This window comes from Rattus rattus, chromosome 2, assembly GCF_011064425.1.
Source record: "Rattus rattus isolate New Zealand chromosome 2, Rrattus_CSIRO_v1, whole genome shotgun sequence".
NCBI classification, from domain to species: domain Eukaryota; kingdom Metazoa; phylum Chordata; class Mammalia; order Rodentia; family Muridae; genus Rattus; species Rattus rattus.
The window spans coordinates 205,403,803-205,425,651 of NC_046155.1; the positions used below are offsets into that span (position 1 = coordinate 205,403,803).

Below are 21,849 nucleotides of genomic sequence, written 5' to 3' on the forward strand. Positions count from 1 at the left end.
CAGGAATAGGCCCTCTACACCTGGGAACTTAGCCCAGCAAGGCAGCCTGGCAGTGCTGGCACCCGAAGCTTGTGCTTTTATTTTACAGATAACACAAAGTGATAAATGGCTCACCTACCACGTGCTGGAGATCACTTGGGACCTCATGTATACAAGTGCTTCTTCGCTATACTACACCGCCAACTTTTAATTTCTGCTATAGAACTGACTTATAATAATCCCGGATACTGCTCATGGATGCTGCCTTGGCTTCTATACTGAGCAACATTCTATAACAACCTTATGCTATGATGACTATACATTTTCTACCATAGTTCCTGGTACAGAATTCTGGCTCAAATGGAAGGCATGATAGGTGTATTAAGCAATAAGAAACAAGAACAGACGATGGCTCATCAGAACCACCAGCTTTTAGTGCCCTGTATATAAATAAACTTACTTTGGTACAAATAAAATGGGATTCCTTTTTATTTCCCTTTCTTCTTGAATTTTATCCATATCCTTGATTCTCCTTGAGTTTTGCCCATATTCATTAACTGCCCTTAAAAGCTTGTACCATTAAACTGTCAATGGAAACAAGTCCTGGAAAACGCTGATGAGTTTCGGGCAGAATGGATGCTTGTGGTTTCAGCATGGCTTGCTTTTACTAGCCCATTGCCTGCTTCCTCCAAAGTCTCCCTTCTCATTTCTTCCCTTCACAGGCTTGGCCAGTGCCCTTGTTAAACTGGTTATGGATGTTCGGCCTTTAAGTGGCGCTCCTTAGAGCTAGCTCTTCCTGCCAATCAGACACTGGGCTTCTAAGAGATAAGGTTTGCAGACATTATCCAGCCTCGTCCTCTACAGGCCTTTCTGCCCTTAGCGTCAGCTGCGATCCATGTGAAAGCTGATGGTAGTTAATTGAGCAGAGATCACCCAAAGCCTGAGCATTAGGCGGTCCATTCAGAGAAGGTCGTCCACCAAAGAAGGAAATGGGGCTGTGGGGAGGAGCCAAAGAGAGGGGAGGAGCCGAAAGACAGCGGGGAGGAGCTAAAGGAGAGTGGGGAGGGCCTGAGGACGTCACCAACCAGCTCTTGTACACTCCAGCATGGCTTCGGCCACATCCAACTGCCAGGCCGGGCTGTTGCGTTTTCTGCGTCTAGTCGGGCAGCTCAAGGTGAGCGAGAGGGCTCCGCCGGGCCGGGAGGCGGCGCGGTCCAGCTCAGGCTCCGACCTCACGCAACCTCCCTCGCTCAGCCCCGCCTCGTGCGGCCTGGATGTGCCGGGAAGGAGCTGGCGGGAACCCAGCCGAGGTTCCTTGCGGGGCGCCGCCACAGCCCAGGTCATGGGCGGTGCTGCGGAGCTGCAGCGGAAGGCTGGAGTCAGGCCCCTGCTTATGAGTAGCGGAGACCTTCCTCTGTCGCCGTGACTTCCGGAAATGACAGTTTCAGTAATTCGGTTTCAGCGTGCACCAGCTTGTGCAGAGCTTGTGCAGAGCCCCCTACGTTCCAAGACGAGCTGTTCCCTGACACTGTGGCTACTGTTTGTGAAATCCTTTAGAAACATAGAACTCCCAGGTAAAATGCAGACTCACATGATCACGTCATGATCTGAATAAAAGGCTTCACTGCCGTGGAAATTCCTCCAAGCCATCTGAGTTAGAACTGGGGAGTCTGTCACGTGTTATATGTACAAAATATTCTATTATTGTATGAAATGTTTTTGTTTTGTTTTTGACAGCAAAACCCTACTCCTCTCGTAGTTAGGAAAAATATAGGGGCTTTGCTTTGCATTTTTCTTAACTACAACACAGTATGGAGACCAGATGGGCAACACAGGCTGGGAGCCTGGAACTTGAGTTTTCCCCTGTTGAGTTCTGAGATTCCAGGCATGCACCACCAGGCTTACCACCAGTTTTGCTTTTATGTCTAAAACCTTTTTGTGTTTTTGTCCCACAGTTATACTTCACTAGCACGGAGTAAAGACTATTAGACTTTCGTATACTCGTGAATTGCATTTTGCCCACTCACTAGTTTGATTTCGGATTTTGATCGCTACGATTAGTTTAAATAAAGCATTGTTTAAAAATATGTTTGAAATCATGACTTGGCTGACATGTGGCTCTGTGGCCATTCTCTGGCATTTTCTTCAAGAGCACCTTTTGGATTTGTTGTTTCCAGTGATGGTATTTTGTTTGTTTAATCCCTTGTCTTATTTATTAGAGAGTCCCACGGACTGGCTGGGTATACAGAAACGTCGAGAAGCCGGAAAGCGTGTCAGATCACATGTACCGGATGGCAGTTATGGCTATGGTGACCAGAGATGACCGTCTTAACAAGGATAGGTAAGTTATTTGAACATTGATGCTTGTGAACATCTCTGGACTCTGCGTGAGGATTACTCAGTTGTAAAATACAGTAGGTTTTCTGTTGTTACAGTATATGTTGGTCTCAGGGGAAACAAGTGGGAAGTTAGGGCCTTGAAGGGTGCATATGTGTGAATTCCATTTTTGCATTAGCATTTATTTTGCTTTGAACTAGCAGCTTTGATGAGTAGTGATAGCCATTTTAAGGCCACAGCTATAAAGAGGTAGCATCTCTTTAGATAATCAGCAAGTTTCTATTAAATGCTCAGAAACAAGACAAGCGTTTACATAGAAGACAGCAAATGAATTGCACAGGCCTGATGTGCATTTCAATAAAAATCACAAAATAAGTTATGGTAGGAAATTAGCCAGTTATTCTAGTAGCAGGGAAGATCTCATGTTCTTGGTTGGTCTTCACGGGTCAGATGGCATCTGAGCTGAGTGACACAGGTTGAGAGGTAGTGAAAGTCTCTGCACCCAGAGCATGCAGAGACAAAACCCCAGTGGTGGGAAGGCAGTGGAGCACTCTGGGGGACACAAGGAAGTAAGGTTGACTACAGCGAAGTTCTTGGGGGGCCCAGTGAGTCCTGTTGCTCTGCAAGGTAGTGTGGAACTTAGGGGATTTTGGGCAAACAAACAAACAAACAAAAACCCCAAGACAAAAATGAGATCAGGTGGAGAGCTGAACGAACTTGGTCAGAGGTTTGAACTGAACCAGAAAAAAACTGAAGGCAGAGAAACCTAGGAGGCGTCAAGACCTTTTGTTGACTGTGAGGACTGAAAAATCCCAGCCCTTCTGGGGCACCTGCCTCACTATTTGCATCTGCCATGCTGATGATTCTTCTCATAGCCACGAGTTAAATGATCAGTGAGTTAAATGGCAGGAGAACATCATCTAATGTAATCTTCACATCTCCCTTATGAAGTACTTCCTCCTAACCCTGGCCCCTTTTAGTGATTCTGGGCATCGCACTCAAAGCCAGTACACTATAAGCTGTAACCCCTCGGTCCCATTTTATATGGGTACAATGTAGGCTGACCAAAGGAAGCCTGTGAGTTAAGCGAGTAATTTGGTAAACTTCTATAGCTAGTAAGGTCAGTAGCCTTACTATACAAATTCAAAGCCCTATCAGTTCAGCTGCACCCATTACCCTATATATCGATCATTTTGGCAATAGGACATTGGAGGTTCTAAACTTGGTGTAAGTAAAACATCTCCTGACTTTGTGGAACCTTCTAAAATGAGCATTTGTAAAATCAACCATTCTTTTAAAAGTTAGTTTATCCTATACTCTGAGTTAGTCCATATAGATACATAGTATTAAGTATTCATAAGTAGTTTTGGTTCAGTACTAATGTAGGCTGATAGAGTATAATTACTTTAGAAAGTATTGTATTGAAATAGTCTATATAAAATATATTATTAAGCTTGAAAATAGTATAGAGGGCTGGAGAGATGGCTCAGTGGTTAAGAGCACTGACTTCTCTTCCCCAGGCCTGAGTTAAATTCCCAGCACCTACATGGTGGCTCACAACCATCTGTAATGGGATCAGATGGCCTCTTATGGTGTGTCTGAAGACAATGGTAGTTTGTTCACATACATTTAGAAAAAGTGATGTAGAAAGGAAACTTGTAGTGAGTGTAATTTTGTGTAATTATTCAACATTTCTTGCCTGGTTAGATGTATACGCCTAGCCCTGGTCCACGATATGGCAGAATGCATCGTTGGGGACATAGCACCTGCGGATAACATCCCTAAAGAAGAAAAGCACAGAAGAGAGGAGGTCAGTGCTGGTTATCAATTCTGCAAAAGACCCCAACCTGTCGCCTAAGCGAATGAATTCACTAGTCTTGTTGCAATAAAGGAGGACACTACCTAGCCAATCTCAGCAGGGGAAAGTTGGAGAGAACGGGCTAAGAGTTTTAGGGCCTAGGTGTTGATATGGAGCTCAACTGATGACAGTCAGCTACCTGAGGCTGTCTAGAGTTTAGTAGACAACTGGCTGCATCGTGTAGAGTTAGTAGACAACTAGCTGAGTCTGAATAGCGTTTGTAGATAATTAGCTAAGTCTGTAACTAGCTAAGTCTGTATAGAGTTTGTAGATAACTAGTTAAGTCTGTATAGAGTTTGTAGATAACTAGTTAAGTCTGTATAGAGTTTGTAGATAACTAGTTAAGTCTGTATAGAGTTTGTAGATAACTAGTTAAGTCTGTATAGAGTTTGTAGATAACTAGTTAAGTCTGTATAGAGTTTGTAGATAACTAGTTAAGTCTGTATAGAGTTTGTAGATAACTAGTTAAGTCTGTATAGAGTTTGTAGATAACTAGTTAAGTCTGTATAGAGTTTGTAGATAACTAGCTGAGTCTGTACAGAGTTTAGTAGACAACTAGCTGAGGCTGTATAGAATTTAGTGGACAACTAACTGAGTCTGTATAGAGTTTGTAGGCAACTAACTGAGTATGCATAGAGTTTAGTACTTAATATCTTAGACTTTGTGGGGATAACGACCTCTTCAAGAAAGTCTTGAAGTACGTCGTCCATACTGACTGCTTTTAGAAAGTTTATTGTCTTCTCTAAGCGAGGGTTGGCTTGGGCTTATTCCCCTTGTTGTTTAATATAAGACTAGGACTACATGTCTATTCCTGCTGTGTATGACTCTGGAACAGAGAGTCATGTTGGTTTTCTTTTTTTTTTTCTTTTGGTTTTTCAAGACAGGCTTTCTCCGTGTAGCCCCGGCTGTCCTGAGACTCACTCTGTAGGCTGGATTTCTACTCAAAGACTCTCCTGTCTCTGCCTCCCAAGTGCTCAGATTATGTGTGTGCACCAGCACCACCTGGCTTTTAAGCCTATGGCCCCTGGTATTCCCAGGCAGTTTCCTATCCCAGTACTGTCCAGGCCTGTCTAGATTCTGAAATCAGACAAAACTCGGCACGTTCAGGGTCACATGACTGCGGACAGGCTTCAGTCTCATTAGTGGGTATAGATGAATGGCACAGCTTTCAGTAGATAGAACAGAAGAAATAGCTGGGACTTAACTCCATTTGTGGAAATTATCTTCCCTATCACACGCAATCCGTTTGGAGAGAAATTCTCTGAATCACAGATATATTCGGTATTGTAATTACTATTAGTAAATTTTAAGTTAGTCGTGTAGAGGCTAGAGATGTAAAATGTAAAAAAAAAAAAAATACTGCAGTCACAGAAAAATAGCTTTCATAAGATACTAAATTAGGGTCGTGGAAGCTACAGCTCTGAGGCCAGGGCTGAAAAGAGACATTTTTGAGGCAGAGAAACACAGGAAGAAGGCTCCCTTTATTCGTCCCCCACCACCTCTCACTTTTTCATCCTTACAGCTGAGGAAGGGCTAGAAACCAGGGCAACCATTACTGCAAACAACTTGTCTCATGGGCCTTTGAGATTGGTCCTGAGTCCAAAGTGAGGGAGCTGTTATCAAGATGATGTGATGGAGAAGGCAGGTTTAAGAAGCTATTGTCAGAGCCGATGGAGACTAGAGCTAACGTCCCCAAGAAGAGAGAAGATCCCATAAAGAATTGGAACTAATTTAGGTTCAAGCCACCCTAAACTACCTTGGGAACAGTGTAAGACTGGGTTGTCCATCCATCTCCCTCCCAAAGGATTGGTTCAGATTATAGCTTGTACGTCATGAGAGAAGGAAATATTTCTCAGTCTAGGTCTAGACTGTTGCGAAAAAGAATTCTTAGGTTGCTTGACAGAATTCATGAAGAAAGAAAGCAATCTGCTGCAATTCTCAGTTACAGAAAGGAATTAGCATTTGAACCAGAGGATGATGGGTAAAGAAGTGTGATCTAGAATAAGAGGATGGAGAGGAAATTCCTAGCTGGTGAAGCTCATTGGAGGACGTTGGTTTCATTTCTATAAATATGGACATTAGAGTGAAAAGCCATGCTGAAGATTGCCATGAACGGAGGAGCTGACGTGGGAAAATGGGCCAGGAAAGGAGCTGCACTGACCCTCTGGGAGGCTATGACGGTGTTCTCCACAGAAGAGCCTGCCAGAGCCTTCTCACAGACCTGGTAAAGGAAGCATAGCTACCAGAGGTGGAGAAAACCAATGACTCCTGACAGGATGGGTCCTGGTTAGTGTCACCTGAGGGAGGAGCACTAGGTCTTGAACAGTCATGGTGCTGCTGACTTCTGGAGTGCCGCTTTCTGGTCCCCATCATCCTTGCTGCTGCCGACTCCTGCTGATTCACGGAGGAATGAGTGGCATAGGCAGAGGGACCAAGCAAGCCTCTTAAAAGAACATCAAGTTCTTGGCTGAGAAGCGCAGGACCTGGAGAGAGCTGGCGAGTCATTACCTCCCCAGGCTGCTGGTCTGGGTTCAGGAACAGGAAGGTTGGGATTCCTTTTACAGATGGTGTTTATGCACAGGATTCGGCTCCCTGAGACGCGCATTAAGATAATGAAATGAAGGCTCCTTGCCCTCAGGACAGATGCGCACGATGTGACCCAGAAGCATCATCCCCCAGAAATTTCTTGACTGGCTTGGCAGGATTTTTCAAAGAGCATAATAATTTTTAATCAGTAAGAAGCTTTTTAGTAGGTCAGTGTTTGGATGATGTGATCTCAGAAATGCTCACTCAGACTTTGGGATGTGCACGTAAGAATAAAGTACCTTGCATGAGGGAGGCAAGGGTTACATTTTGTTCCGCCATGTTCAGTGCTGGCCCAGTTAGCTAGGAAGAGGCAGGCAAATAATTCCCATTCAAAGCAGTGTGTAAGCATGTACTCCAAGTAGATTAGACTTCAGTATACTCATACTCAAATGTCTCTTGAGGACTTCTGAAAACTAAAACAAGAAATAGTGTATTGCTGGAAAAGTAGGGTAAAGCGCAGTGCTTGCGGAAACGATATATAAAAATGTATTTTCTCAAGTTCACTGCAGAGATTTACAATAGAGAAACAAGAAGAATGGAAGTATAAATACAGTTCCAGCCACTCAGGATGGTACTGCCACCCATAAGAGCAGGTTGCTGGAACTGGTAACGTAACAGCTCTAGATGCAGCTGTAAGCTACAGGGCGTTTTCCCTGCCAGTGTTTTATAAGTAGGCACACAAATACCCATTCCTTTTCTCCAGTTCATTGTTTCATCTTATATGAGGCCTTGCTTTTACTGAAGTTGATATTTAACAGCTTATTCTTTGAGTTTAGCTTCTGGTCAACACCAGAATAGAATAAGAGGTAAGTAGGATGCGATGGTGAAACACTTTAAGGCTATCTGGAAGCAGTCGCCCTTTAAAAGATGTGATGTTTAGGTGAACGGTAGAATGGTTGAAGGAAGGAGGCTACCATGTGGAACTTAGAAGTACTTATGAGCGAGGGAAGAGCACTTTTCACCTTTGTTCTCTCATTTTCTACTTTTCTTTGAGTTTTGGATGACGTCACTTGTGGTGACAGAGACTCTGCTGGGAAGGCCTTAGAGTGCCAGCATTGAGTTGCAAGAACATCCCCTCGAGCAGTTGCTGGGGACATAGTGGCTATTTGATCATGCTGGCTATTGTCCTGCTGTTGACACTGTGGACCACCAGAGTATAGGAGAGGGCTTTCAGGTGGGCAGCCGCTTGAGATGGTAAGGTCATTTGGAGCAGAGAGGACAGAGTGTTCAGCAGTGCATTCTGGGAATCTGAACCTAAAAAACAGTGTAACTTCTGTTATGTCGGTGGTGGTAATTGCCTTTCTGTGGGATGCTTTGTCGGCGCCAGCACCGACACGGTACCGAGTATCAGGCAAAAGCCTGTGGGATGAAAGAAACACACACACACAGGTTATTCGTGTCAAGCCAGAAGAGGAAGAGAGCTTCTGGTTTCTTTATTGACCAACTATATATCCAAAGTACAGCACTTAGCAGGTATCTGCCAAACACAGTGGGGAACCCTGGCTGAGACTTCGGTAACAAAGGACCGACTATGTGGCCTGAATAAATTAGGGAAATAACCAGGAAGGCCAGCCTAATTCTGACTCAGGTGAGAAGTACCTGGCCAGACTGCCAGTTGGGAACAAAAGGCTTCCACATGTAAGGGCAGGGCTCAGCAGGGGTCAAACCTTGCTGGAGACCCAGAAGGGTCTTGTTCCGGCTGAAAACATCCCGTGAATGCAAACTTCTTGTGGCGTAAATAACAGGGAGAGGCTTTTGATCCACAATCTAAGACAAAGGCCAGACAGTGGCAACTAGGCCCAAATCCAATTCGGCTCCCACAATGCTTTTAAGTTTTTCAGTAATGGAAGTAATAGAAAATGAAAATAACTTCTCTAAATGGAACCAGTAAAGGCCAGTTTACTCTACTAGGAATTATTCGAAAGAATCTAAGTCCCCTGTTTGGCATTTATAGACTAGGTAGTGACGTAGATGAAGGTGAATGTAATGGACATTACGGTTTCGTACTCCAGGAGGCCATGAAGGAGATAACCCAGCTACTGCCAGAGGACCTCAGGAAGGAGCTGTATGAACTGTGGGAAGTGAGTATACATCCTGGGATCGTCTTATCTTTATTGTTACTGAATTTTATATTGCTCGCCTGTGTTTTAGTTGCTCAGATTTTGTTACTAGTATCTGTCTAATTTGCTGTGGTTTTGCCTCCCAGCTTCTACAGAAACTTCTCGGTGCTTATAGAAGTTTTTCTTTGTCATTGTTTGTACTTCTCTCATGGCCACAGTACTTGCGACAGCTCTCGGTGCACAGTTCTTGTATGTCTGGTTGCTTTGACTGCACCCATGCACCCGTACCTACTTCTTTTATTTGTGTGCATGCGTGCGCACATTCATGTATGTGAGTGTGCAGGCCAGAGGTCAACCTCGGCCCTTAGGTACCTTGAGTTTGAGACAAAGTTTCTCCATGGCACAGAACCTTCAGATTACAGCATGCTAGCTTCCACTTAGGTTCTGAGGATTGAATTATGTCATCTCGTTTGCAAGATAAGCACTTTTACTAGCACCATTACTGACTGAGCCATCTACCCAGCGCCCATTTCTAATTCTCAAAACATGTGAAGGACACACTTAAAACAAGGTGGGAGATGCCTGAGCTGACGTTGTCTTCTGGACATTGGGTAGTTCAGAACTGACCTTTAGCCCGTGACCTTGGGTGCTGTCCTTTTACCAAGTCTGTTGCCCATCTATAAATGAACGGAGTGAAGTCAAGGTGAAAGGCATAGAGTGGGCCCATCCAATGCAGGGACACTCCTGTGCTTACTCCTTGCTGCGAGAGATGAGGCTGAAAGGATTGGGCAGGAAGAGCAGAAAGGCAAGAGTAAATGTTTTCTGTCAGTCTCAGTTTCTCGTAGCTCTCCTCGAGTGAGCCTCTCGACCTGCTCTCTTTCCTGCTCTTGAACAGACCCTGTCTTCACCCCCCGCCCCCAACACACACTCTCCCATCAGTCTCACACTCCCTTCTAATACCCCAGTCCCATCCAGTTGCCCTCCTCTGCCCTCTGCCCTCTGAACTCCATATCCAGGCCCCTCCCCTGCAGCCTGATTGGGCTCCAGTTGTCACCTGCTGCTGTCTTCACCGAGCCTCCAAAATAACCTTCCTTAAACCCTCCTCAAAACAAGAGCCCAGTATACATACCCACCTGCCTATGTGCAGGATCCCCAGCTTCTAACATCCGTGTCCACAGTTGTTGTTGTTGTTATTTTAACAGTTTTACTTCTAACAAAAACTTTAAAAAAAAAATCATTCAATGCCTTGCAAAACCAACGGATAGCATAGTGAGTTGCTAGAAGGGTAAAATTCCTTTAACTTCCACCCAGACCTATCTATTCTTGGAACTTGGTCATTCATCCTAGAAACCTGTGTTTCTATGTGCCTGATCCAAATGTATCTTCTCTGCATACCAACCGCCAAGTCCCCTGTAGTAACCGCTACCCTGATTTTCATTGAAAACATTGGATGCCGTCTTTATCTTATTGTTCATCCTTGGATGTTGCACTTCAGTCTCCTGTGTATATTTTAAACTCATCTGTCCTTTGGATCTCTGTAACCTACAGACTCTCCCCAGCACACTCACCCAAGTTGGTCACGTCTAGGCTGTCAGCTCCTGAACATTCAGTTGTTTGAGATGGGTCTGAGGTTGATTCTTACGAAAGGCTCCTGGAGCATCATTCCCTAACTTCTTGCATTTGACTCAGTTTCTTTGTTTTTTTGTTTTTGTTTGTTTGTTTGTTTGTTTGGTCTGTAAAGTTAAATTTCTCTGATTATACTATCTCTAGCTCATAGTTCTCTTTTTTGAGTACATTAAGTCCATTTCTCTCATTTTCTTCTAACACAGAACATTGCTGTCAAAGTCTAGTTGTCAATTTATTTTCATTATATGCCAGATTCTGTTTTTGTAGAGGCGTTCAAAGGATTTCTTTTCCGTCTTCTAATTTTCATTAGGATGTATCTTTGTATTCATCATTATGGGTTAATTTCCTTAGGTATTTAGTCCGTGCTTTTAGTATACTGTAGAAAAAATGTAATTGAAAGGAAGGTTTATTGACATCTTTTTGTTTTAATTTTCTACTACTCCTATATGCTTTTGTTTTTTTTTGCCAACTGCCAATGTTTTTCAGTTTTCAGAACCCCTTTGTCTCTTAATTTTTAAAACTATTAAAGGTACCATCCGTTTTCAGTTTTATTTTATCTTAGGCATATGTATTGTGCTCCGTTGCCCTTGGATTCCACATCACTTAGATGTTTTCTCTAAAATAAGCCTTACCTCTGTTTTTTTTTTTTTTTTTCTTTCTAGGTCGTTCCTTAGTGTCTTACTTTGTGTGTGTCTTTTAGTTCTTTGGGGGTAGCTTGTTGTAGGTTTGATCAGTTTTTAGATCAGAGAACGTCTTTCTGATGTAAATGGGAATTTCCGCTTCTAGCTGCTAAATTTGTATGGGATCTTGTCACTGGCATTATTTGTTGCTCATCTGGGTTTGAGATTATATTTCCTGTACTGATGGAAGGAAACTTAATTCAGGTCTCCCTGCTGGGGTAGTTGCTGTTGTCTCTGTGTGTGTGTGTGTGTGTGTGTGTGTGTGTGTGTGTGTGTGTGTGTGTGTGTGTGTGTGTGTGTGTGTGTGTTGATATTTTAATGTAATATTAGAGAAATATGGAAACTTGTGTTTAGGGATTTCCTAACTTTGTTTTCCCTTCCCATATTTAAGTAGGTCTTTTCTTCCTTAATCTTGATAGATCTTGGGTCGGACAGAGTATCGTAGGACTGGACCGCCCTTGTGCAAGCTCCCGATGCTCAGTCTCTGTCTGCATACTTGGAGCTTACAGTGAACAGCCACTGCCTGCTAAGCGTTTCTTGTACCCCAGTTCTTTCTTCACACAGGGGCCAGTCTTAGGCAGGCTTTTGGAGGTCAGTGGGCCGTCTCACTTGCATGTAGTTCATTTGTTTATTTATTTATTTTACTTCATAATCATATTTCTCAAATTCTTCCACATTTTCCTATCCTTGCTTCTGTGATTTCAGACCAGACTAGATTTTTTGCTAATTCTTCTTGGAACCTGATTTCCCTGCTTCTAATTTACCTGCTGCCCCACACTGCAAATTAGAGTAATCTTTATTAACACCAAATCTGAATATGCCGCTTTCTGGTGGGACCAACCCTTCTATGATGCCCATGCTGCACAGTAAGCTGAGCTTCCGTACAGGAAGCCCAGGCCATGCTGGCCTACATGCTTGCTCCCCTCTTCCCCTCCTCCTCCTCTTCCTTCTCCTCCCCCTCCTTCCCCTCCTCCTCCTCCTTTTTAGTCTTCCTCCTCCTTCCTCATCCTCCTTCTTTTTCTTCCTCTTCCTCCTCTTCTTCCTCCTTTCTCCTTTTCCTTCTTCCTCTTCTTCCTTCTTCCTTCTTCTTCCTTCCTCCTCTTTCTTCTCTTCCTCCTCCTTTTCCTCCTCCTTCTTTCTTCTTCCTCCTCCTTCCTTTTCTTCCTCCTCTTCCTCCCCCTCTTCTTCCTCTTCCTCCTCCTCCTTCTTCCTCCTCTCCTGCATATATCCCTGAGCCTCGAGAGGAGGGTTTTGATGAAGACATCCTGTTTAGGACTGAGTGCTCTAAACTTCCCCATCTGTCTCTGTACATTGTCTGCCTGTGGATCTCTTTGTCAATTTACTTCTGTTTAAGAAGAAGCTCTTCTGATCGGGATCGAGTGATGCACTGATCACCTCTAATCAATGATTTCCACTGCAGTGCAACACAAGCTCAAGGGAGTCTCAGCAAACGAAAGGCCACCTTGTTTGCTTGATAGAATGCATTGCTTATTACATTACTTTATTCATCTATACTTAGTTTTTATGCAAGAAAGTGTTTACCCTCGTTAAAAGTGTTAGTGGCCTGTCACCTAGCAGTGACTTGGCCACCCCTGTTTTCTTTTAACAGTGTGTTTTGACTTAGCTCATCTGTTTTTCCCTATTCAATAGTTTTTCAAGAAGAGGTAGTTTATGTTGGTATAAAATTTAAAATTTCTTTTGGGTCTTCTTTTTTTGTTTATTCTCTAATCCTTTTATACAGTCCAGACTTCATCCTCCTCTGTTGCTGTAAAATTATAAAAAAGGCTGTATTTTTCCCCCACTAGGTCTGGTACCGCAGTGCCCCAAGATATCTGGTAGCTATCTTTATCTCAGTCAGCAAAGCCTCTCACCCACTCTGCTCCATCCCATATCACACTGCTGAAGGCTTCTCTCTGAGCCTGGCAGCAATCTCTCTACCTATCTAGTTCCCTAGGCAGGCTTCACCATGCCAGGAATATACATCCCAACTCCATGGCGGCCCTGTGTCTCTGCCGCCACACACTCTCCCAAACTCAAATCTCCACAGGAAAAAACACACAACACAATAAACTCTGATCCAATTGATAAGATATAATTGCCTACCTAAACATACACATCCCTATACACATCCATCCCTTAAGAACATTCATAACAACCTGTAAGTGTACAGATTAGAATCTTAACATCCGCCTCTATGTTCCCTCAGCGGCTTCTTCCTCCAGTCTCCTTCCATTTCAGTCTCCTCCTCTTCCCTCAAATTTTTCTCCCACCCATCCTTCCTTCTCATCCAATGACAGGCCTTGTTCTATCTTGTACCTGCCTTTAGCTGTATGACATCATCCTACACCCCTCCAGTCCCCCTCCCCCATACTGTTCTCCTTCTCATACCTCCCCCCCATCTCCAAGAGGATGTCCCCACCCCACACCCCCACCCCACTAGACCTTCCCACCCCCTGGGGCCTCAAGTCTCTAGAGGGTTAGGTGCATCCTCTCTCACTGAGGCCAGAACAGGCCGTCCTCTGCTGTATATGTGTCGGGGCCTCATAGCAGATGGTGTATGCTGATTGGTTGGTGGCTCAGTGTTTGAGAGATCTCTGGTGTCAAGGTCAGTTGAGACTGCTGGTCTTCCCATGGGGGTCTTCCTCCTCCTGCTTAGCTTCTTCCAGTTTTTCCCCAATTCAACCACAGGGGTCCCTGGCTTGCATCCATTGGTTGGATGTTATTATTCACACCTGACCCTTTCAGCTGTTTGTTGGGCCTCTCAGAGAGCAGCTCCTGTCTGTAAACACATCACAGCATCAGTAACAGTGTCAGGGCCCCAGGCCTTGAGCTGGCTCCCAAATTGGGCCTGTCACTGGGCCTCCTACAGATTCAACACAGTCCCAGTCAAAATCCCAACACAGTTCTTCAAAGACATGAAAAGAGCAAGTCTCAAATTCATCTGGAAAAACAAAAAATCCAGATTAGTGAAAACAGTTCTTAACAGTAAAAGAACTTCTGCGGGAATCACTATCCCTGACCTCAGGCTATACTACAGAGCAAGAGTGATAAAAACAGCATGGTACTGGTGTAGAGACAGACAAGTAGATCAATGCAATAGAATTGAAGACTCAGAAATAAACCCACACACTTGATCTTTGACGAAGAAGCCAAAAATATACAATGGGAAAAAAAAGTGTCTTCAATAAATGGTTCAGGTCTAACTGGTTGTCTGTATGTAAAAAAGAAAAGAAAATAGATTTTTGTAACCTTGCAGAAAGCTGAAGTCCAAGTTGATCAAGAACCTCAACATAAAACCAGATGCACTGACTCTAATAGGAGAGAAAGTGGGAAAGAGACTTGAACTCATTGGCACAGGGGGAAATATCCTAAACAGAACTCCAGTGGCTCATACTCTAAGATCAATAAATGGGACCTCATGAAACTGGAAAGCTTCTGTAAGGCAAAGGACATGGTCAATAGGACAAATCAGCATCCTAGAGATTGGGAAAAAAAATCTTCACAACCCCACATCTGAGAGAGGGCTAATATACAGAATATATAAAGAGCTTAAGAAACTAGCCACCAAGAAAACAAACAACCCAATCAAAAGATGGGGCATAGAACTAAAGAGAATTCACAACAGAGGAATCTCGAATGGCTGAGAAGCACCTAAAGAAATGTTCAAAGTCCTTAATGACCAGAGAAATGCAAATCAAAATGACCCTGAGATTCCACCTTATACCACTCAGAATGGCTAAGGTAAAAACTCAGTTGATGGTGCATGCTGGTGAGGATGTGGAGAAAGAGGAACACTCCTCCATTGCTGGTGGGATTGCCAACTGGTTCAGCCACACTGGAAATCACTGGAGGTTCCTCAGAAAATCGGAAAACGATCTACCTGAAGACCCAGCTATACCGCTCTCCAGCATTTATGGAAGAGACGCCCCACTATGCCAAAGGGGCACATGCTCCACTCTGTTCACAGTGGCCTTGTTTGTGACAGCCAGAAGCTGAAGACAACCCAGGTGTTCCACAATGGAAGAATGGACGCAGAAAATGTGGTTCATTAAACAGTGGAATACTACTCAGCTGTTAAGAACGAGGACATCATGGGTTTGTAGGCAAATGGATGGAACTAGAAAATATCCTGAGTGAGGTAACCCAGACCCAAAGGGACATGCATGGTATGTACTCACTAATAAGTGGATATTAGCCAAAAAATTACAGGATATCCATGACACACTTCACAGGACTTAGGATGGTTTGCATATGCTTGGCCCAGAGAATGGCACTATTATGAAGGTATGGCCTTGTTGGAGGAAGTGTGTCACTGTGGGGTGGGCTTGGAGACCCTCCTCCTAACTGCCTGAGAATGCTCAGTCTGTTCCTGGCTTCCTTCAGATGAAGATGTAGAGCTCTCAGCAAATCCTGCACCATGCCTGCCTGGGTCCTGCCATGTTTCCTCCTTGATGATAATGGACTGAACCTCTGAACCTGTAAGCCAGTCCAAATTAAATGTTATCCTTTATAAAACTTGCATTGGTCATGGTGTCTGTTCACAACAATAAAACTATAACTAAGACAGGGCCTAAGAAGGTTAACAAGCCAAAGTGAGGATGTCTTAATTCCACTTAGGAGGGAAAAGAAAACAGTGAGGGGGCGTGGGCAGAGGGAGGGAGGGACCTGGGTCGGAGAGAGAACAGGGAAGGGAAGAGGGGAACATGATCAAGTATTGGGGGGGTCGGGCAGGACTGAAGCCCTGAGGGCCAACAGAAAGAATGGAAACAGGCGACCTTAGGAGGTAGGAGGTTAGAAATGTTAAAAACAGTTCTTGGTAATTCTTTAACTGTCAGAATACTTCTTACCCCAAAAGCTTGGTCTACAGTGTTCTTCGGCAAACCCTGAGTTTAAAATCATTATTAAATTTACTTATTGTCCATGTACATATGTGCACACACATGTGAAGGTCAAAGAACAACTTATAGTTAGTTATTGGTTCTTTGTATCATTTGTGTTTCAGCGATCAGATTTGGGTCATCAGGCTTGGTGGCAAGCACCTTTACCTGCTGATGAAGGGGCATGTCACCAATCCCATTCCTTTTTATTGAAAGATAAAATTACAGAATGCCTTTACAATTAATTTTTAAGGGAAAATTCAACAATTGCATTTGTTTTAAAGTATTCTGTAAATTCATTAGCATTTTCTATAGAGGCAGTTGTATCAGGTTGCTTTCTGTTGCTGAGATAAACACCATGAACAATAGCAGCTTGGGGAGGAGAGGGTTGATTGGCTAACACATTCTAGTAATAGTTCATCATTGGGGGAAGGAAGGATAATAACTGAAGCAGGAGGAGAGCCAGGAGCACTACAGAGGAGCATGCTTTGTAGCTTGCTCAGTCTGCTTCCCCATACACCCCAGGAGCATCTGTCCAGGGGATGGCACCGCCCCCAGTGGCTTGAGCCTTCTCTGTGAATCACTAATTAAGAAACTTCCCCACAGACATGCCTATAGGCCATTCTGACAGAGGCAGTTCAATCCAGATTCTCTCTTTCCAGGTGACCCTAGTTTTGTGTCAGGTTGACAAAAAAACTAACCAGCACAAAATATACTATATTTCTGAACACTTTATTTTTTTTTCTAACTTTGAGCAGAAAAGAAATTTGTTTGCTTAGAATATTCAGTGCTTGGCTAAATTGTGAACCTGAATTTATTTAATTATAACTATATAAATATGAATGTGAGTGAACACTTAAATAAAATATAATTTTTAAAAATGCCTTTGAGATAAAGCAAAATATATTAGATTTCATGTTTAAATGATTCCCCTGTGTAAGATTCAGCTCTTACCAAATTCAAGTGGCTGCCTTTATAAGAATAAGGCTTCAAATGCAACTAGGAAGCCTTTCAATGATTTGTATCACGTCTCACTGCCAAGAAAGCATGACAGGATTATTATCTGAACACGTCTGGGGTGGAATTACAAATGAGCATTCTGCAGGAACCCAGTTGGGAATACTTCAGTCTTGGTAGAAGAATGATCCTGTGTAGCACTGATTGCAACTTTTTGTGGATATGTTCTCCTCTGAGAATTCCCTCTGGAACTCCCAGTTTCACTCAGAAGGGACAGTGGGAAAGAAAAGGTAGAAATGTTCCTCCCCTCCCACCAGATTCACCATCTCCTGCTACCAACATGCATATACAGTAGTGTCTGTAAAATTCATAGATTTGCTCAAATATCCCCAGTAGTTCAAACCAGAGTGTCTTAACTAATTATTCTAGGTGGACTCCAAGGAAGGAAGGAAGGAAGGAAGGAAGGAAGGAAGGAAGGAAGGAAGACTAAAACCAACTATAGTGAAATATGTCTGCAGTCTCAAGTCCAGGGAGGCAGAGATGGGCAGATCCCTGGGGTTCACTGGCCCCCTAGCCCATGCAGCCAACCACAGACTGATGAGAGATCCCATCTCTGTCTCAAACAAGATACACAGCCATTACAAACACATTCGTCTGTACACACGTGGGCTCATATACATATAATTAAATTTCTTTACAAAAAAAAAAAAAGAATGTTGATCTCGAAACCAAGACAGGAAGAGAAGAATTTGGAAGTGTCTGGGAACCCCGTGGCCTTTGTGGAGTGATTGTGAACGTCCTTGCATGGAGTCCCAGGGCTAATCTGAGCGTGCAAGACAGGTGTCTCTAATTATCTGCCCACTGTGGAGAAATGCAGTTGGTATTGAATATTCGTTCCCTAAGCTATGATTCTGACTCCAGGTACTCAGAGAGGAAATTCCCTAGAATCTCCTTCCAGGCAGCCTCATTATAACCTTTAACCGTCCCTCTGCTTAGGAGTATGAGACCCAGTCTAGTGAAGAAGCCAGGTTCGTGAAGCAGCTGGACCAGTGTGAAATGATCCTTCAGGCCTCAGAGTATGAAGACATGGAGAACAAGCCTGGGAGGCTTCAGGACTTCTATGATTCCACAGCAGGTACTCAGCTCACCAACGTTTTTGATCGGTTGCTTTGCTTCGGCTTAGTCTGAATGTGAGGATTGATGGTGTGTTTATTGGGCCCACATCGGTTCCCCCTTCTGACCTTTCAACGAGAAAGAAAATGGGAATGGCGGGGTGGTTGAGATGCCAGTGGCACTCAGCACTGGCGAACACTGTCCCGTTGGTGGCTGGGCACCGTCTTCACATTCTGCTCTGCCTCCTGTCAGCTGCTGGTCTTTTGACGTCTCACAGCCCATGCCCCGTCTGAAAACTAGGGACCAACCTTCCTTTTTCAAGTCCAACGTTGGTTTTCAGGGGGAGATAATGAATGTGAAAGGGCTCTTAGGTTGGAGTGAGTGACTTAAATCAGGTCTTCCACCTCCTTGCACCAGGTAGGCATCACCATCATTGTAGTACCTCAGGGAAGCCCTGGCCTCCTAAAGCGTGGGTTTGAGTCTTCCATATGCCACAAGTGTACCTGTAAGTCTCCATAAACCGCCTAGGCTCTCTGAGCCTTTGTTTCCTTTTCTTTACAATGGAGATAGCTACGCCTGGTGTGGTGCACTCAGATCCAGAAGGGCAGAGGTTGAGGACAGGCTCAGTTAAATAGTAAGACTCTGTCTTCAAAAGCAAGAGCTAGAGACATAGTTCACAGTGGAGCACTTGCCTGGCATGTGCAAGGCCCCAGACTCAACCATGCAGTATAAGCTAGGGACGCTAGTGGGACTTACATTATAGGAGTGTGTCTGGATGTAGGAGGATAGCTCTGTGGTCTGCTCGGAGAGCACCCGGCACTGTACACTGTCTTTATGTCCATAGTTTACAAAGTAAAGAATTATACCTACCAAGTTAGAGATGGCCATTCTTATAGCTTCTCAAATACGAATCCTTGTTGATGTCCCTTTATGGTCAGTTCCGTGTCTGTTTCCCCTGAGAGGGTTGCAAGGACAGGCCTTTCTCTGATCTGCCATGACCTCACCAAAACATAGTTCTGGCTCACAGATTAATACTATTTGCATAAGCATGAAGCCAATTCAGTTTTCTCTTCCTTTTTCTAGCTGTTTCCTCTGCTCTACACAGGGCTGTCATTATTTTATACTGAACTGCTAACTGCTACTGTAGATAATAGGCATCATCTCACCTTTTGCAGGGGCTGGGAGGAATGGAGTGGGCATCAAACTTGGAACCTGGGGCATGCCTGAGAAGCACTCTACTCCAGACCTATGCCCCTAGGCTGATATCTTTATTTTTAAAACGCATGGCTTTCCTTTTTCTAAAACATAAGCTCCTGACACTTTTGACTGACCTAAAAAGTCCTGGGACCTGCAGCTACCCGTCTTTCTGGAGCTCTTCCTCATCCTCCCAGAATTCATTGTTCCCTGTTCCTCACTTTGCACTTGCTCTGAGCTTGCTACAACCTTGCAGTCTCCCTCTGCTTCTCTCCTTTTGTTTGCTTCAGTTACTGCAACAAATCACCAGAGGTAACCAACTTACGAGGAGGAAGATCATTTTGACTCATGATTTTCCACATGTTAGGTTGTGAGTGCTTGGCCCATTGCTTTGGGTGGTGGTGGCACATCATTGATGGGTATATGTTGGAGTACAGCTCTTCACCTCATGGCCAGAACTCGAAAAGCAGAAGAGGCTGAGCTCTAACTTAGACAAGGGCACAAACTTGTAGCTTCATGTTTTTAGGATCCCCCCCTTTCCTTCTTTATGGTCTGAGTTTCTTTTCACAGTATAGCAGCAGTAGTGAGTGGCTATAATAGAAATCACAGAGTATGGAATGTTTCCTTTCTGGCCTTTTACAGTCATGGTGTGCTGGTTCATGCTATAAGTGGTAAGTGGATTCTAAATAGCATATTTCACCGATAATTTAAAGTGTAGGTCATGTTTATGCTGTCTTTGCACTTTACCATTAGTTATCTTCTGATCTAATGCATTCACAGTGGGAAAGGAAAAAGTAAAACAGAAGTCAAATCAAATGTCAGTGTAGATTGTCTAGTGCAAAGCCTGCTTGCTGAGAAAGAACATAAGCCCAGAATGACCATGACTTTTCAACAGCTGAGAGCCAAGATTCACCGTGTTTGCAGTTCAGCACGTTTCTTCCACTAAAACGTTAGTAGTAAATATGATCAGCCAATTGGAGAAATAGCTTCTCATTATCACAGTGACAAGTGCGTGAGGAGAGGACTCATTCCTTAGTGTGTGTGTGTGTGTGTGTGTGTGTGTGTGTGTGTGTGTGTGTGTGTGTACAAAGATAAAGAGGCCGGATGCATGGAAAGGGTTGGAAAGGGAAGAAGAAAAGGATATAGTTATGTTTTCATTTAAAAAAAATTATTAGTTAAAAAAAGTTTTGTTAAAGCAGCATGAAGATCCAGGTAAACTATTACAATTTAAAGACTTCTTTTATTACATTTAATTATTTGATAGCAGGTAGGGGCATGACACAGCACATGTAAGGAAGGGAAGGGTCCACTTTGGGGAGCTGGTTCTTCCCTCCCACGGTGTGGGTTTGGAAGTAGATCTCAGGCTGTCCGACTTGGTAGTGAGCTCCGTGACAGGATGAGTCTTTGTGGCAGCCCTGTTACAGCAGTTCTGAGGAGGACCTCAGGCATTGGCTTCACTTTTCTCTCTAATCCATAGCACAGCTCTGTGCTCTTTTTCTGCCCTCGCTTTCTGAACCTTGCACTTGCTTTGGGGAGCAGCAGAGTTCACAGCTGCTGGGATGGGTGAATGGGAGCTGAAACTTGAGAAATGGCTTTGGGGCTGAGGCTTTGAGGGCCTCAGGGGTTAAGTGGTATCTATGATTGATAATGGTAATAAGGGTGCGGTTATTGCCCAGAGCAGAAGCCTGGGGAGGGCTGAGGAGCACAGACAGCAGCAGGCCATTGTCTCTGCAGGTCTTGGATCCCATTCCTTCATTCAACAGTTCTGCAAGAAACAGATGGCTCTCAGCCCTTTCCACTCTCACCAAGCTTCCCCCACAGTTCGTGGTAGAGACACTCGGGGCTGCCTGACAGTGTTTCCTTCAGTTCTGCCTAACTGATGACTCTTGGTTTGATTTTCATCTTGGCACCTTTATAAGTGTTTTCCTTTCCCCTTTCCTTGGACCCAGAATCTCCTCTTGGGGATATGGTCCAGCTCATAACAGAGCCCCTGATAGCCGTGGGGTCAAACTGAAGAAATGGGTGTCTTCTCTCATCAACACGGAAATGTCTTTTTCCTCCCCAGGAAAATTCAGTCATCCTGAGATAGTCCAGCTTGTTTCTGAGCTGGAGACAGAGAGAAATGCCAGCATGGCCACAGCCCCGTCAGAGCCGGGCACCTGATGGCCACAGCCGCGACAGAGCTGGGCTCCTGAGCTCACCTTGCTGCTCCACAGTGCTGCTTTGTTTGTTCCCTGGGGGTTTCCCCAAGATGAGAGTCTGTTTTCTGTTGTCCGGACTTGAACAAGAAATGTGATGTAATCCAGGCCCTAAAAGAAGCCACTAAACAGAAGTGGTCAGGAAGGTGCTGTGGATGAAGACTGGAGAAGAGAATGCTTCTTTGTGTGAATTAAAAAAAAAAACAAAACAAAAAACCCAAAAAACTCCAAACTTTGGCTTCTGTTTTGGATTTCTTCAATTCTTTTACTCAGGCGTACCAGGCTATGTCCTTGAAGGGCAGATTCATTGGAAGTTAGGATTTTTAGTTATTACTTTTAAGACCTGATTCTTCTTCAGGTGCTGCAGTTCACTGCTACTGTGCC

At 44.1% G+C, this 21,849-nt stretch overlaps 1 protein-coding gene across 1 annotated transcript; it reads left to right on the top strand.

Moving 5' to 3' along the window:
• The first annotated feature begins 1,045 nt into the window (after positions 1–1,045).
• On the top strand, positions 1,046–21,679 carry Hddc2 (HD domain containing 2). Its single transcript, XM_032894866.1, has 6 exons — positions 1,046–1,153; positions 2,199–2,320; positions 4,024–4,126; positions 8,773–8,841; positions 17,957–18,095; positions 21,333–21,679. The coding sequence occupies exons 1-6, from the start codon at positions 1,085–1,087 to the stop codon at positions 21,428–21,430; spliced, it is 600 nt and encodes a 199-aa protein (XP_032750757.1). The 5' UTR covers positions 1,046–1,084; the 3' UTR covers positions 21,431–21,679.
• Positions 21,680–21,849: the final 170 nt, after the last annotated feature.